The sequence below is a fragment of the Heteronotia binoei genome, chromosome 5, assembly GCF_032191835.1.
Source record: "Heteronotia binoei isolate CCM8104 ecotype False Entrance Well chromosome 5, APGP_CSIRO_Hbin_v1, whole genome shotgun sequence".
Lineage (NCBI taxonomy): Eukaryota > Metazoa > Chordata > Lepidosauria > Squamata > Gekkonidae > Heteronotia > Heteronotia binoei.
The window spans coordinates 8,655,201-8,672,210 of record NC_083227.1 but is presented as its reverse complement, the minus strand read 5'-3'; the positions used below and the strand labels follow the sequence as shown (position 1 = coordinate 8,672,210).

At 44.8% G+C, this 17,010-nt stretch overlaps 1 protein-coding gene across 1 annotated transcript; it reads left to right on the top strand.

Moving 5' to 3' along the window:
- Positions 1 to 1,402: 1,402 nt before the first annotated feature.
- On the top strand, positions 1,403 to 10,050 carry LOC132571638 (oocyte zinc finger protein XlCOF6-like; the record flags this gene model as incomplete). The annotated part of the gene is made up of 5 exons (XM_060238436.1): positions 1,403 to 1,425; positions 2,672 to 2,808; positions 6,152 to 6,266; positions 7,595 to 9,809; positions 9,895 to 10,050. Coding segments are annotated over exons 1-5 (2,646 nt in total), but the record flags the coding sequence as incomplete, so codon positions are not given.
- Positions 10,051 to 17,010: the final 6,960 nt, after the last annotated feature.

Below are 17,010 nucleotides of genomic sequence, written 5' to 3'. Positions count from 1 at the left end.
TCTTGCTGGTCATTTTCATTCTGCAAACCAACAACCCAAGCAGGCCTTTTGGGAAGTGGAGTGAGTTAAGGAAGGGATGTGGGCTGGGGGAAGGGAAGTCCTAAGCCCCTGATACGGGCCCACTGTGGGGCTCAGGCTGCCAGCAGGGGTCCAAGGCCCACCAAGCAGAGGAGAGGAACATTTTAGATACCTCAGTTGCTAAGGTGGAGAGTGCCTAGCAACCCCATGGTGCTCATAGAGACACCACCCACGCCCACCAATCAGAGTATTAGAGGGGTCCCCTGACAGGCAGACAGGGGTGGAGCATGCAGATGTGGCCACACCCCCAAGATGTACAAGGCCAGGAGGAACAAATGCTGCACAAAATTCCATCACTGTGAGGATTGTGTCATGAATACACACCAAGGAGATCCACAGATGCGGGTTCGAGTCCCCACCTGCAGCAGTGTTTTGCAAAGTGGGCACACAGCAAGAGAACACGCCTGCCCCAAACGCTTTGCCCCTGCCCCATCCTGCCATGGCTCATTGGGCAGAGGCAGATGTGACACAATGCCAAACTGTCCCTCCTGCACTGGGGCTTGGGTGGGAGGAAGGGCATCTTTTGCCAGGTGAGAGAGGTCAGACACTCCCCCCCCTCAGGCAGCACAACAGGGAGAAACACCAAGGCTCGGTCCCAGGAGGGGTGGGGGGGGTTCAGGTCTTGTTAAGGGAGATGCCAACAAGAATATGAAGCCTGCCTTTTGGGGGTCAGGAGGCCCAGAAAGGAATCCCAGATTTGATCAAACATGTTAAATCATTCATGCTGATTGGCTTGTTGCAATGGCAGGTATTTTGGATAACTCTCCCCCACACTTCCATCTCCAGCAGGGCAGCACTGAGATAATTAGTAGCCATGCAAAGGTGTCCAAGGTCTTGGCATAGGCTTTATTCTAAATAGTCTGGACAGTGGAAAAGGGTCCTTCTTTCAGGGTGAGCAGGAATACGGGGCAGGGAGAAAATCATGACAATTCTCAAGGATGAAGGACTTGTGGTACATTCCCTGCTTCTTTTTTGGAGTGGAGGTTGTATTTATAGGTGCATGTATGTGTCTGTGTGTTTGTGTGCATATACGTATCTTCCTTCTGACACACTCCTGTTTGTCTCTCTCTGTCCCCCCAAGGAGAAGCCTCCCTTCAGAATAAAGAGAACTTTTCAGAGACAGAGGTGGCTCAAGAGAAGGGGCAGGAGATGGAAGAGCAGGACTCAGAAGGACCTGGAACTGACAAGAGAGCAAGCAAAAGTCTACATCCCACCCCAGCTGGGAGTGGTGTTGAATTCTGGGAAAGGGCTGTGCCAGAGGTCCTGGCTAAGAACATCCTGACCTCAGAAGTATGTTGCCAATGTTTCCGGCAGTTCTGCTACCATGAGGCGGATGGGCCCCGAGAGGTTTGCAGCCAGCTCCATGGACTTTGCATCAAGTGGCTGAAGCCGGAGAAGAACACCAAGAAGCAGATCCTGGACCTGGTGATCCTGGAGCAATTCCTGACTCTCCTGCCCCAGGAAATGCAGTGCTGGGTCAGAGGATGTGGGCCGGAGACCAGTTCCCAGGCGGTGGCCCTGGCCGAAGGTTTCCTCCTGAGCCAGGCAGAGGAGAAGAGGCAGGCAGAACAGGTGAGGGGATTCCCTCTAGGTGTGTCTAATTCAAGCAATGATATCTCACCTTATCTTAAAGTTTCCTTGCCAGATAATTGTGTCGAGCCTCTTCTGCCAGAGAATTTCTGACCCCTGCAAATAACTCATCAGAACTGCTGATAGGAGTGTGCAGAGTGTGGGAGTGGGACAGAATCCATTCCTTGGTCTCTTTTCCATTCCATCTCTTACCCCTCTCCCTTGCTGCTGTTTCAGATGCAGGGACCACCTTTGGAGATGGAAGCAGCAATCCCTGAGGCAGAAGGAGCTTCCTTGGAGCAGGGGCAGAGGGTGCAGGCGGTGGAGCAGGCCCAAGATGCCCTCTCCTGTGGTAAGGACTCCTTGTGCCTGGGGAGCCTGTGAATGTGATGGGTAGAGAGGTCAGGTCAGGGGGGGAAATGCATATTTCTATAGGCAACACAGAGTTAATTGGTGGCACTCAATATCCACACACTGTGATTTCTCTAAAAGGTCAGACAAACTCCTGTAGGACCATTTATCCCATAACTTTAAAAATTCATCTCAAATACATTGGCAGTATTTATAATAATTATAATTCATAGGTCCCTGGTGCTTCTCTTCTGTCTCTCCCAGAATGTAGTAAAAAGTATTTTAAAAATGAGTTGAGTGTACATACCGGAAGGTTTCACGACCCTGAGAATAGTGTGTGTGTGAACCAGGAAACAAACAAGCAAACACCCTCTCTCCCTCCCTTGTCTCAGGAACAGGCAGTGAAGAGATGCTGTTGAGCCGTTGTCTTTTCCAAGGTGTGGGAACAGTTGCTGCACTTCCAATCCAGGTAGGAGAGATGAGCCGGGGGTGAGCACAGCCTGGGTCCCTCCTCCTTTCTCAGGGGAGCTTTTGCTCCTTCAGTTTCTACAAGGGGTCCATGAGAGAGATCCTATGAATGCTGTTGCGTTTACCTATCCCAAGCCTTACTCTTGGGACCTTCCCAGACGACTCCCTTCCAGGGTGAGATCTCTGAAGAGGAGGGAATCTTCTTTTTCTTCCAGGGTCCCTTTTCCTTGGAGGAGGTGTCCGTCTCTTTCACGGAGGCAGAATGGGCCCTGCTGGATCCGGGACAAAAAGCTCTGTACAGTGAAGTCATGCTGGAGAACTATGGGAACGTGGCCTCTCTGGGTAAGGATCTTTCAAGGGCACCAAAGGTGCAACTTGCTGCCATTGTGAGGTGGAATGAATCCAAATATTGAATAGCGATGCATCATTTTGACCCCCTTCCCACCACTTGGGGCGGGGCTGCAGCTCCCTGGCAGAGCATTTCCTTTGCATGCAAAAGGTCCCAGGTTCACTCCCCAACATCTCCAATGAAAAGGATCAGGTAGGAGGTGAAATGAAAGACTCTGCCTGAGACCCTGGAGAGCCAATGTTGGACTGAGTGGATTATACTGACGAGGGGTGTGTAAAAAAAATCAGTTTTGGAAATATACGGGGCCAGAAAATTCGGAATACCGTATATTTCCAAATACCAGTACTCGGAATAGCCGTATATATGGTAGATGCGCAGCTATTTCCTAATATACGGCCCCATTATATCCCATGGCCATTGAAATCAATGTCAAAATAGGGTATATTGGAAGCGACCTGGAGGGGGGGGGGTTTGAGGGAGAGTCCCCAAATTTGCAGGGGACCTCTACAGGACTCTTCCTTACAAACCTGCCAAGTCCCAAAAAGATTGAGCCAGGGGGTCCCAATCCATTATATATTTTGTTTTCTGCTGTGTGATCCTTGTGCTTTTTTATTGATGTTTTATTTTAAAAATTGCAATGCAAAATCCCACTATTCTCCTACTTTTCGTAAACAAAACATTGCAATAGTTTTAGTCTTGTTTGTACATCATTTCCTTTCTCCCACCTCCACCCTCAAAGTCTCCTGGCTCCACCCCCAAATTTTAGTGGGCCACGAAGGAGAAGTGTAAAAATAACCGGGCCACAGCGGGAAAAAGTTTGGGAAACCCTGTTCTAGAGGCTCCCAAGACCATATTTCCTTTCCAAATGAGTTGGTTCAGAGTGAGTAAACCCATTGCAAAAGGATATAAAGGATGAAATCAGAATCTTACAACATAAACTTCATTTGTTAATGTTAGAGGAAATGGACAGGAAAATTTTATACTCTAAACAGCATCATTTCGAAAAAGCTAATAAAGCTGGGAAATGGCTAGCTTATAAAGTGAGGAAGGAAAGGGAAAAAAAGACAATAAAGGCATTAAAAGATAAAGAGGGAAGTCTCAAAACACGAACTGAAGATCTAAAAGTAATAATTAAAGAATTTTATACTGAATTATATAGAAAGGGGGAGATCTCTAAGGAAAAACAAGAGGAATATTTAGTAAACAACCTTCAGATGAAACTAACAGAAGATAAGTCAAAAATATTGAATGAACCGATTGCTATGTATGAAATAGAAGAAGTTTGGTCTAACCTAAAGAAAAATAAGGCGGCAGGTCCAGATGGCATACCCCCCGAGTACTACATCACTCTTAAAGATATCCTTATAGATCATTTTAAAAGTTTAACAGAGGAGGTTTGGTCTTCTGCAAAGCTTCCTGATTCATGGGCAGGTAGTTATGTTATGTTGATTCCGAAAACGGGTGGGCAACTGGACGATATTAGGTATTATCGTCCAATTTCCCTACTAAACGTGGACTACAAATTATACGCATCAGTCTTGGCTAACAGATTGAAAAAGATTTTATTAAATGTAATACATCCAGACCAATCAGGTTTTCTACCCAATAGATATATGCGGACCAATATTCGGATACTTGCAAATGCGATGGAATATTTTGATTTAAGTCGGGATAAACAAGCAGCCTTTCTTTTTATTGACGCTGAAAAAGCTTTTGATAATTTAGATTGGAACTTTCTGTTTAGAGTTATTAAGAAAATGGATTTTGGGAAGGATTATGTTAGTAATATTGAAGCAATCTATGACAAACAGGCAGCTAAGATAATCATTAATGGGGAATTAACCAAAGAAATAATGCTCGAGAAGGGGACAAGACAGGGCTGCCCGCTTTCTCCCTTATTATTTATTCTATCGCTGGAAGTTTTAAATAATGTGATTAGAGGAAACCCGAAAATAAGGGGTCTGAAGACAAAGGGAGAAGAGTACAAAATTCTGGCCTACACAGATGATTTGGTCTTAATCTTACAAGATCCGGCTGAATCTGTGGACGAGGTATTAAAGGTATTAGATCAGGGGTCCTCAAACTACGGCCCGCGGGCCAGATGCGGCCCGCTGAGGACGTTTATGCGGCCCGCCGGGTTATGGCAAAATCATACCGGAAGTGACGTTGGACCTAAACTCACGTTAGCAACGCACACTTCCGGCACTGGGCTGAGGCGGCGGAGACAGAGTGTGAGGTGATACCGAGGTGAGGTGAGTTCCCAGGCCGGGGTGTGTGGTGTGGGGAAGGGAGAGAGATGCAGAAGACGGAAAACTGACGGCCCGCGGCCTTGTACAGTAACGGCAGTCCGGCCCTCCAACAGTCTGAGGGACAGTGAACTGGCCCCCTATTTAAAAAGTTTGAGGACCCCTGTATTAGATCAATATGGTGAAGTAGCAGGTCTGAAGGTGAACAAACAAAAATCAAAAATTTTGACAAAAAACATGACTTCACAAGAATCGCGAGACATAGAGAGAAGGATGGATTTTAAATTGGAAAAAAAAATAAAATATTTAGGTATTACATTCTCCAATAGATGTAGTACAATTTATGATAATAATTATATCCCGCTTTTAAAGGAAACGTATCAACAGATGAAAAAATGGAACAATTTAGGGCTATCCTTTATGGGGAGGGCCGCCCTCATTAAAATGTCTGTTCTCCCAAAGATTCTATTTCTATTACAAATGGTTAATTTTGCCGCTAGAAAGCCATTTTTCGTTAAGATTAATCAACAGATAAGATCATATATCTGGCAGGGGAAAAAACCCAGGATTAGGTGGAAGGTCCTAACCGATATAAAGCAAAATGGAGGCTTGGCACTCCCTGATCTTGAAGTCTACCATCTAGCCTGTACAACACTTTGGTTAAGAGACTGGATATTGTTAGAAGATAAACGTATCCTTGCTATAGAAGGCTCGGATCTAAAAACTGGATGGCACGCTAATCTTTGGTATTCGGGGGAACCCCGGAAATTTTTTAAAAACCATCTGATCAGGAAATCCCTTTATGAAGGATGGATCAAGATTAAAAACAAAATTTATGGTGAAAAAACCCCCAGATGGATTTCACCTGAGGAGGCTTCGGTCCACCCTCCTCTGTGGAGCCCGGCAAAGTTGATCAGATACTCAGATTTACTTGACGACAAGGATAATTTGAGAAAGAAAGAGGAGCTGGAGGCTTTAGGCTTGAATCTGGATTGGTGGGTAATGGTACAAATTACTACAAAATATAATAGGGATAAGGTCTCAGGTTTTTCTAAACATAATTTTGATTTTGATAAAATCTTGGTATCAGGTCCACGTAAAATGATCAAGAGAGTATATAATTATGTTTTACAAAGGAAACTGGAGGATGAGGTGGTCAAATCGGCAATGATTAAATGGGCGAAGAACCTAGAGAAAAACATTACGTTAGAACAGTGGACTCTTTTATGGAAAAATAACTATAGTATAATTAAACCAGCTAGTCTTAGAGAGAATTTTTTTAAACTTTTCCATCGGTGGTATATTACACCAGTCCAACTAAACAAAATGAACCCCTCCTACTCCCCGAAATGCTGGAAGTGTGGTCAATGTTTAGGTTCGTTTTTTCATTTATGGTGGTATTGTGAAATGACTAAAAAATATTGGATTATGATACATAGATTGTTAACACAATTGTTAAAGGTGAATATTCAACTGAAGCCAGAGACATTTTTGCTTTCTCACGTTCGAAACGAAATTCCGCGGGAAGATGAGCACATCACTGTTTACATCCTGACAGCGGCCAGGATCCTTTTTGCTAAACTTTGGAGACAGAAGGCTGTCCCACTCCGAGAGGACGTAATTCGTGAGATATTAAATATTGCTGAAATGGATGTTTTGTCAAATCTGATAAGAGGAAAGTCAAAATGTGAGGCTATAAAGAAATGGGAAAAACTATATATTTGGTTGGAAAAAGGTTGATTGGTTTGAATTTAGTCAATGTTTACTGATAAAAAGTTAATTAAGCTATTTGGTTAAAGACAACAATGGTGGCATACCATAATCTACCTCTAATAGGTTGTTTTTTTTCTGTGATTAATTTTTTTATCTTCTGTTGATTAAATAAAAGCAAAATAAAATAATAAAAAAAAAGAGTGAGTGACCTTCACTCTTATGTCAAGAGAACAGGCCAGAAGCAACCATATGAGATTCCTGATTCCCTCCTGAGCCACATTTGGTCTGGTACAATCATAGAGGCCGGTGGGTAAGGAGGGAGGGAGGCCATAATCTGGAGGCTCAGAAGCTCCTTCTGGGCAAGAGTTCAGCTGAAGTTCTTCACGGGTGGGGGAGGTATCCTTAAATACCAGATATTCTTGGGGGAAGGTGGAGGGGTGGCTAAGATCAGTCCAGCTGGATGAAGCCAAAGGGCCATCAGTCCTTTCCTCCTGCAGTCCCATAGATGCCTTTTGGTCTTACCAGCCTTTCCAAGTGCTAACAGTTTCTCTCTCTTTATTCCAGCAGAGGATGATCAGAGGAATGAGGAGGGTGAGAAACTTCATCAGGAAATGCCGGATAAAGATAAAAATGAAAACTTTAACGAAAATGTCAGGAATGCAATCAGAGTGAAGAGAAAGAAAGGTGGCTGTATGGCTGAGAAGCATGATGGAAGACAGTGGAATATACATTTTCCAAAGCACAGAAAAATGAAAGCAAGCAAATCCATTCAGTGCAGAAAGTATTTCAGAAACAGTTCACAGCTTCTTGCACATCGAAGAATAAAGAAACAGGGAACATCTGAATACTCAGAGACAAGACATAAATTCAGTCTCAGTAGTAATATTAAGCAGCATCAGAAAACTCACGCAGAGGAGAAACCTTTTGAATGCTTGGAATGTGGAAAGAGATTTAGTACGAGTGGCAGTCTTCAAAAGCATCAGAGAACCCACACAGGAGAGAAGCCTTTTGAATGCTCAGTGTGTGGAAAGAGATTCATGTGGAGTGGCAGTCTTCAATATCATAAGAAGACCCACACAGGGGAGAAGCCTTTTGAATGCTTGGAGTGTGCAAAGAGATTTAGTACGAGTGGCAGTCTTCAAAAGCACCAGAGAACGCATGCAGAAGGGAAGCCTTTTGAATGCTCAGTGTGCGGAAAGAGATTCAGTCGGAGTGGCAGTCTTCAATATCATCAGAAGACCCACACAGGGGAGAAGCCTTTTGAATGCTCAGAGTGTGGAAAGAGATTCAATCGAAATGGCCATCTTGAAACGCATCAGAGAACCCACACAGGGGAGAAGCCTTTTGAATGCTGGGAGTGTGGAAAGAGATTTAGTGCAAGTTATGCTCTTCAAAAACATCAGAGAATCCACACAGGCAAGAAGCCTTTTGAATGCTTGGAGTGTGGAAAGAGATTTATTACGAGTGGCAGTCTTCAGTATCATCAGAGAACCCACACAGGGGAGAAGCCTTTTCAATGCTCAGAGTGTGGAAAGAGATTCAGTATGAGTGGCAGTCTTCAGTATCATCAGAGAACCCATACAGGGGAGAAGCCTTTTAAATGCTCAGAGTGTGGAAAGAGATTCAGTAAGAGTGGCAGTCTTCAAAGGCATCAGAGAATTCACACAGGGGAGAAGCCTTTTGAATGCTCAGAGTGTGGAAAGAGATTCAGGCAGAGTGGCAATCTTCAAAGGCACCAGAGAACCCACACAGGCGAGAAGCCTTTTGAATGCTTGGAGTGTGGAAAGAGATTTATTATGAGTGGCAGTCTTCAGTATCATCAGAGAACCCACACAGGGGAGAAGCCTTTTCAATGCTCAGAGTGTGGAAAGAGATTCAGTACGAGTGGCAGTCTTCAGTATCATCAGAGAACCCATACAGGGGAGAAGCCTTTTCAATGCTCAGAGTGTGGAAAGAGATTCAGTACGAGTGGCAGTCTTCAGTATCATCAGAGAACCCATACAGGGGAGAAGCCTTTTAAATGCTCAGAGTGTGGAAAGAGATTCAGTAAGAGTGGCAGTCTTCAAAGGCATCAGAGAATTCACACAGGGGAGAAGCCTTTTCAATGCTCAGAGTGTGGAAAGAGATTCAGTACGAGTGGCAATCTTCAGTATCATCAGAGAACCCACACAGGGGAGAAGCCTTTTCAATGCTCAGAGTGTGGAAAGAGATTCAGTACGAGTGGCGATCTTCAAAAGCATCAGAGAACCCACACAGGGGAGAAGCCTTTTGAATGCTTGGAGTGTGGAAAGGGATTTATGTGGAATGGCAGTCTTCAAAAGCATCAGAGTATCCACACAGGAGAGAAGCCTTTTGAATGCTCAGAGTGTGGAAAGAAATTCATGTGGAGTGGCGGTCTTCAAAAGCATCAGAGAATCCACACAGGAGAGAAGCCTTTTGAATGCTCAGTGTGTGGAAAGAGATTCAGTCAGCATGGCAGTCTTCAGTATCATCAGAAAACCCACACAGGGGAGAAGCCTTTTGAATGCTTGGAGTGTGGAAAGAGATTCATGTGGAGTGGCAGTCTTCAAGAGCATCAGAGAATCCACACAGGAGAGAAGCCTTTTAAATGCTCAGTGTGTGGAAAGAGATTCAGTCAGAGTGGCAATCTTCAAAAGCATCAGAGAACCCATACAGGAGAGAAGCCTTTTGAATGCTCAGTGTGTGGAAAGAGATTCAATGAGAGTGGCAGTCTTCAATATCATCAGAAAACCCACACAGGGGAGAAGCCTTTTGAATGCTTGGAGTGTGGAAAGAGATTTAGTACGAGTGGCAGTCTTAAAAAGCATCATAAAACCCACACAGGGGAGAAGCCCTTTGAATGCTCAGTGTGTGGAAAGAGATTCAGTCAGAGTGGCAATCTTAAATATCATCAGAAAACCCACACAGGGGAGAAGCCTTTTGAATGTTTGGAGTGTGGAAAGAGATTTAGTACGAGTGGCCATCTTCAAAAGCATCAGAGAACACACACAGGGGAGAAGCCTTTTGAATGCCCAGTGTGGAAAGAGATTCATGTGGAGTGCCAGTCTTTAAACACATCAGATAACCCACAAAAGGGAGAAGCCTTTTGAATGCTCGGAGTGTGGAAAGAGATTCAGTACGAGTGGCGAGCTTCAAAAGCATCAGAGAACCCACACAGGGGAGAAGCCTTTTGAATGCTCAGATTGTGGAAAGAGATTCAGTCAGAGTGGAAGTCTTCAAACGCATCAAAGAACCCACACAGGGGAGAAGCCTTTTGAATGCTGGGAGTGTGGAAAGAGTTTTAGTATGAGCAGCGATCTTCAAAAGCATCAGAGAACCCACAAAGGAGAAGCCTTTTCAATGCTCAGAGTGTGGAAAGAGATTCCATACAAGTGGCCATCTTCGGTATCATCAAAGATCTCACACGGGGGAGAAGCCTTTTGAATACTCAGAGTGTGGAAAGAGATTCAGTCAGCGTGGTAGTCTTCAAAGTCATCAGAGAACCCACACAGGAGAAAAGCCTTTTGATTGCTCAGAGTGTGGAAATAGATTCAGTACGAGTGGCCATCTTCAAAAGCATCAGAGAACCCACACTCTGGAGAAGCCTTTTGAATGCTCAGAGTGTGGAAATAGATTCAATACGAGTGGCCATCTTCAAAAGCATAGGAGAACTTACACGGGGAGAAGGCTTATGAATGCTCAGAGTGTGTAAAGAGATTCATGTGGAGTGGCAGTTCAATGGCATCAAAGAATCCACACAGGGGAGAAGCCTTATAAATGCTCAGAGTGTGGAAAGAGATTCATGTGGAGTGGTAGTGTTCAATGGCATCAGAGAACCCACACAGGGTAAAAGCTTTTTGAATATTCAGAGTGTGGAAGAGATTCATATGGAGTGGCAGTCTTCAGTGGCATAAGAGAATCCACACAGGGGAGAAGCCTTATGAATGCTCAAGCATGTGGAAAGAGATTCACGTGGAGTAGCAGTCTTCAGTGGCATCAAAGCTGCCTTAAAGGGCTGTGATATAAGTAAAGGTTCAAGCATCAAGTTGTTACCAACCCTTTGGATGATGTCAGATCATGATGTTTTCTTTACAGACTTTTTACGGGATGATTTTTGACAGAGTTTTGTGTGCGTAGGAAGGTGCCCCTGTATGAGTAGGTCCAGAACACTGTGGTAAGAAACAAAACTCCAAAACAGCCAAGTAAACAGTTGTATTCAGGGTTAACACGTAGAAAGCAGTCTCAGGCAAGCCAATGGGTCATACACATCAAATCAGTCTGTCCAATATACAGTACCAATTCTATGTCCAAGTAGAGAAGTCAAAAGTCCAGTCCATACATCAAATCAGTAGCCATGCAATCCTCCAGAGTTTCAGTATATAAGCAATATGTTCCTCCTTCACTCACAACGTCTGTCTGCTCCTTCTCATCACCCACACCCACACTAGGCAAGGCTTTTTACTGATATAGTACAGCCATCCAATCATAACTCTGATTGTCACATTAGCTGCACCAGTGATTCTCGTGACTCCTGTATAGCTTAGCTACATAACAGATGATTCAGCAGTTTTTAGTTCTCTTAAAGCAACTTTAACACTGTCAGTTTTCCATTGCCTTCCCCAGTCGTCTACACTTTATCCCCATCAAGCTGGGTACTCGTTTTACTGACCTCAAAAGGATGGAAGGCTTGAGTCGGCTACCTGAACCCAGATTCTCCTGGGATCGAACTCGGGTCGTGAGCAGAGCTTGGACTGCAGTGTATCCAGAAAAGGTGCCAACTGCTTTAAAAGGCTTGACTCTACAGAAGAAACCTTATGCTTTGGGTTCCAATGGGAGATGTTTGTTCATAGAATCATAGAGTTGGAAGGGACCTCCAGGGTCATCTAGTCCAACCCCCTTCTCAATACAGGAGACCCACAACTACCTACCCCAAATTCACAGGATTTTCATTGCTGTCAGATTGCCACCTAGCCTCTGTTTAAAAACCTCCAAGGAAGGAGAGCCCACCATCTCCCGAGGAAGCCTGTTCCACTGAGGAATCGCTCTAACGGTCAGGAAGTTCTTCCTAATGTTGAGCCAGAAACTCTTTTGATTTAATTTCAACCCATTGGTTCTGGTCCTACCTTCTGGGGCCACATAAAACAATTCCTTACCATCCTCCATATGACAGCTCTTCTAGTACTTGAAGATGGTGATCATATCACCTCTCAGCCGCCTCCTCTCCAGGCTTAACATCCCCAGCTCCTTCAGCCTTTCTTCATAGGACTTGGTCTCCAGACCTCTCACCATCTTCGTCACCCTCCCCTGGACCCATTCCAGCTTGTCTATATCCTTCTTAAAATGTGGTGCCCAAAACTGAACACAATACTCCAGGTGAGATCTTACCAGAGCAAAGTAAATTGATACTATCACATCACTTTATCTGGACACTATATTTCTGTTGATACGGTCCAAAATTGCGTTTGCCTTTTTAGCCACCGCATCACATTTTTGACTCATGTTCAGCGTATGATCCACTAAGACCCCGAGATCCTTTTCGCACATACTACTGCTAAGACAAGTCTCCCCCATCCTATAACTATGCATGGGATTTTCCCTACTGAAATGCAGAACTTTACATTGACAAGTATTGAAAAGGTGCCAACCACTTTAAAGGGTTGTAATCTAAGTAAAGGTGCAAGCTTCGTTGTTACCAACCCCTGGGGTGATGTCAGATCATGATGTTTTCTTTACAGACTTTTCACCGGGTGGTTTGCCATTGCCTTCCCCAGTCGTCTACACTTTATCCCCAGCAATTTGGGTATTGATTTTACTGACCTCAGAAGGATGGAAGGCTTGAGTCAGCTACCTGAACCCGGCTTCTGCTGGGATAGAACTCGGGTCGTGAGCAGAGCTTGGACTGCAGCGTATCCACAAAAGGTGCCAACTGCTTTAAAAGGCTTTACAGAAGAAACCTTATCCTGATCAGAAATAAATGTTATAAGTCCTCAGACTGTGGAAAGAGTATTAGCTATGTTCAAAATCCAAAAAAGATTCCACAGAGAAGAAAACAAGGATGGGCAATGGGATCTCCAGGTCAGAAATTCAGCTGATCTCTCTTTTAGAATAAAAGAATCCACCCAAGATAGGAATCTTCTCATTGCTCTGTTTGTAGGAAGAGTCTGAGGCACAAATGTAGCTCCCATGTTCCTTAGAGAATCCATAAAAGCATGAAACTTTCTTATAGCTGTTTCTGCTGAGGTTCATCAAAGGTCCTGGTGCTATTAGTTTAGAAAGGCTGAGAACGTAGTTACACCCAGGAGGGAGGCTGTTTTTAGTGGTTCCCCTCCTCTGTGAAACTTGCTACTTCAGGGTATCTGCCAATCTAACTCTGACATCTTCAAATCTGGCTTAAACAGTTCCTTTCCCAGAGCCTATCAAGGAATAGAAAATTTGAGGTGACGGACATCTACAGCCTCTCTACTGCTGGAGTAGATATAGTGTAATCAGCCAGCAACCTTAATTCACAAACATTTTTATCTGAGAAGCAGTTCTAGAGAGGCATTTCTCAACCCCAATCCCCACCCCCTAGTTCAGCCTGCTGTGAGTTTTTTTGGGGGGTCTTTCCACTTTGAAGCCGAAAGCATTCTGGCAGTAGGATTAACCTGGGCTGAAAGAAGCAGGTTGTGTTCCCTAACCCAAGAACTCAGTAAATTCAGTGGCCCCTTCAGGTATGATGCAGAACTGATCCAGGGCTATCTGGTGCTCTGAGGGAGGCATTGGTTTTTAAGGTACTGGCACCAAATTTGCTCTGCTGCAGATTGTGCCTCTTCTCAACCCTCCCGCCCTAAATTTATGAAAGATTGGACCAGGGGGATCTATTCTAAGGGACCTAAAGAAGAAGGTGCCCTCTTCCTCCATTTTTCTCAGTGAAGGGGGTTGGGGAAGGCACTTAAAGGGACCGTCCCTCTAAACCCCTTCCTTCTCCAAGCCACAGAACTCCCTGGAAGTGAGCTCTGAAGCAGGATTGCCACTTTCTGGAAAGTCAGGGAAATGGAAATTGCTCAGGGAAATTGGTCTGAAGTCAGGGAAATTGTGATTAAAATATATTTAAGCTGTAGATTTTTGACCGGCTGCTGTAAGAACATGATCTGTTCTTGTGGCAACTGGAATAGAGAAGTAGCAGAATACAAGTGAAACTTAATGATGTCCTTTCCCAGCTCCACCTTTTTCTCAGCTCCACCCCCAGCAACCAGCCTCATGTGTTTGTTGAGCTCTGTCCCTGCATGATTTCCCAGGTCTGCCTGCAGCATTTGCAAAGCAAAGCTGGTTTAAACATTTAGCAATATGCAAAATTTAAACATCCGACTGTTTTCCTCCCTGCCTGCTAGTACTGCATTTAACTTGCATGTAAAGAGAAACATGTTTTGGGGGTCATGCTTGTGTATGGAATGGATGTTTTGTCTCCTGCTAAACCCAGGACAGAATTGCAAATGAGTTTTGCCACTGTTGGATTTCATAGACAACTAGCACTTTCTACTCTGCACCATGCATAGTATATTTTGCAAATGTGATTGCTTGTTCCTGTCAAGCATGCTCATTTCGGTATCATGGTGTGCTCTGTATAAAACAAGTTGTCTGCCCTGTCTGCCCCCTCCATTGTTTACGACCTCGAGGGCATGTAGTGAAGTGTCTGGCTCTGGGATATTTAGAATAGAGTGACCGTTATTACTTTTAAGCTGCCTCTCCCTGAAATTCACACAGACAGACTTATCTCTTCACAGAGAAGTGTGAGAAGGGTGAATGTTTCCAAAAGCTTGAGATTCCTTAGTAATAAAATAGATAGTTGCCTAGTAACCTTTGAACCTGTGACTCATGAACGTATCTGTATTGTAACCTGACATGCTATATAGTAACTGTATATCTGTTGGTACTCCATTACTCCCAAGGCATGTGTCCTTGGCAAAGCTCTTGAATTTCTAACAATAAAGCTTCTTTGATTAGCAAACAAAGACAGGTTATTGAGAAATATCGGTGCTTGACAGTTCCTGCTGGAGTTTGCAGAGTACCAACTCTCTCACCCTCTCTCCTTACTTCTCCAAAGCATAAAGGTTGCAAATGAGGGTTGTCTGCTTCTCTAGATTGCAGAAACTCCACCCCTTTTCTTGCTGCTTATCTGCTCATTACATTTTCTGGAACCAGAAAGTGAAACTTTCCCAGCTTTGGAAAGTTCCTACTTGTTAGCATTCAGAGTTTACATGATTTGAAGTTTGTGTCTTGGTGTAATCATTGGTGCAATTGCAAAACAGATGTTGCTGCAGTTAATGTTGAAAGAAGCTGATAATAAATCTCTTACTTTGACAAATATTTTTGCAGTTGAGACTTTTGTAGTTCTGGAGTGGAACATTTCATTAAGCATGACATGACCTATTCACTTTTTAACTTGCGGTTATATTTGAATGGTGGTCAGGGAAATTGACAAATGTTGGTCAGGGAAAGACAGGGAAATGAAAAATAAAATTTTCGTGGCAACCCTGTGACGGCACGGTTCACTCGCCCCGGAGTCGCATGGTTTGGAGAAGGGAGTCATCTAAAGAAACAGTCCCTTAAATTTGGAGAGCTGAATCAGCACCCCCAAATCATAGGCCAGAAGGATTCTCACAAGAACCCAAATGCTGATATTTTGACGCACACAGCCGGTCTGCCACTTAGAATCCGAGAGTTGGAAGGGACCTCCAGGGTCACCTAGTCCAACCCCTTGCAGAAGGCAAGAAACCCACAAAAACCTCCCCCTATATTCACAGGATCTTCATAGCTGTCAGATGGCCATCTAGCCTCTGTTTAAAACCTCCAAGGACTTGTCAGGGCCCAGGCCTTTTCCATCGTGGCTCTGCCTCTGTGGGCGGGGCTCCCCAAAGAGGTGGGAGTGGGGCTCTCCTCAGAGAACTTCAGGAGGGGCTGCAAGGCCTGCTGGGTATTTGGATCTCAGTTCTATCTTAAAGGAGCTCGGCGGCTGCTGCCATGGAGCTTCCAGGCTCAGTGCATGCAGGTGTGCTGGCTCTCCATCCCTCGCATCTGCTTGGGAGCACAGACAGGAGTGACGGAGTGACAACGAGCGACAAGTAGACGTGCACGCGGAGGCTGGAAGCCCCGTGGCAGTTGCCACCGATCGACTGAACAATTTTCTTCACCTTGCAGGCGAGGACGCGCGGGAGGGCCAAACCGGTGCGCTCCTCCTGGAGCCGTGCTCCAGGCAGCTGTCTCAGGCTGCCCAAGGGACGTGCAGGCGTTGAGAGAACCACACCATCATGGAGTGGGGCTTGGTGGATTGGCTTAGGGTCTTTTGCAAGGGGATGGAGTGCCAAGGAGCCAGGTGTTGCAGCAGCCGGTTGAAAGCTGCATTTTGCACAAGGGGGAAGAGTTGGCCACCCGCGGCAATCCTCTTGAGGTGAGCGACTGCTTCTGACGTCTTCCTTAGATACTGCCTCCCGGCACCCCAGGATTCCAAGGCTGACTGTGTCTGAACATGGAGGTTCCCTTTAATGACGCTGCCTAGTAGCCATTATTAGACCTCTCCTCCATGAATCTGCACAATCCTCTTTAAAAGCTGTCTCTGCCTGTGGCCCTCACTACATCCTCTGGCAGCAAATTCCACATTTTAATCGCTTGCTGTTTAAAGGAGTGTTTCCTTTTGCCCAGCCTCTGTCTACTGCCTGTCAGGTTCGTTCGATTCCCCGAAGTTCTTGTAGTTTGATTGGGGGGGGGGTGTCTTTCTGTCAACTCTCTTCACCCCCTGCATAATTTTATAAACCGCCATCTGGCCCGCCCTTAATTGTCTGTCTTCTAAACTGAGTAGTCCCAGACCCACACTGAAGAGAAAATCAAATCAATGGGGCTTAGCATCGATGATCTGACCCTTTTTTTTTAAGAAGCATGTTTTCGTCCTAATTAAAATGAGATTAATTGACATGGAGATTCAAGACCTTAGAAGTCTTGCTTCTGGGCATTGCTCTCCCATGAACTGGGAGGTTCCTTTTCATGGCTCACTTGCAGAGTATTTTCCTTGTTTGATTGACCCCCATATTCGAAGGGCGTTTATGTTGGCCCATTTTAATGTGCTTCCTTCTGCCGTGTTATATGGGAAGTTTAAAAAAAAAATACCATTCTTTGATAGTTTCTTTCCTGTAGACTGAAGGAACAGACCATGTACTTTTATCCTGTAGATTCTACTGTGATTTACATGCATCTTATCTGGAT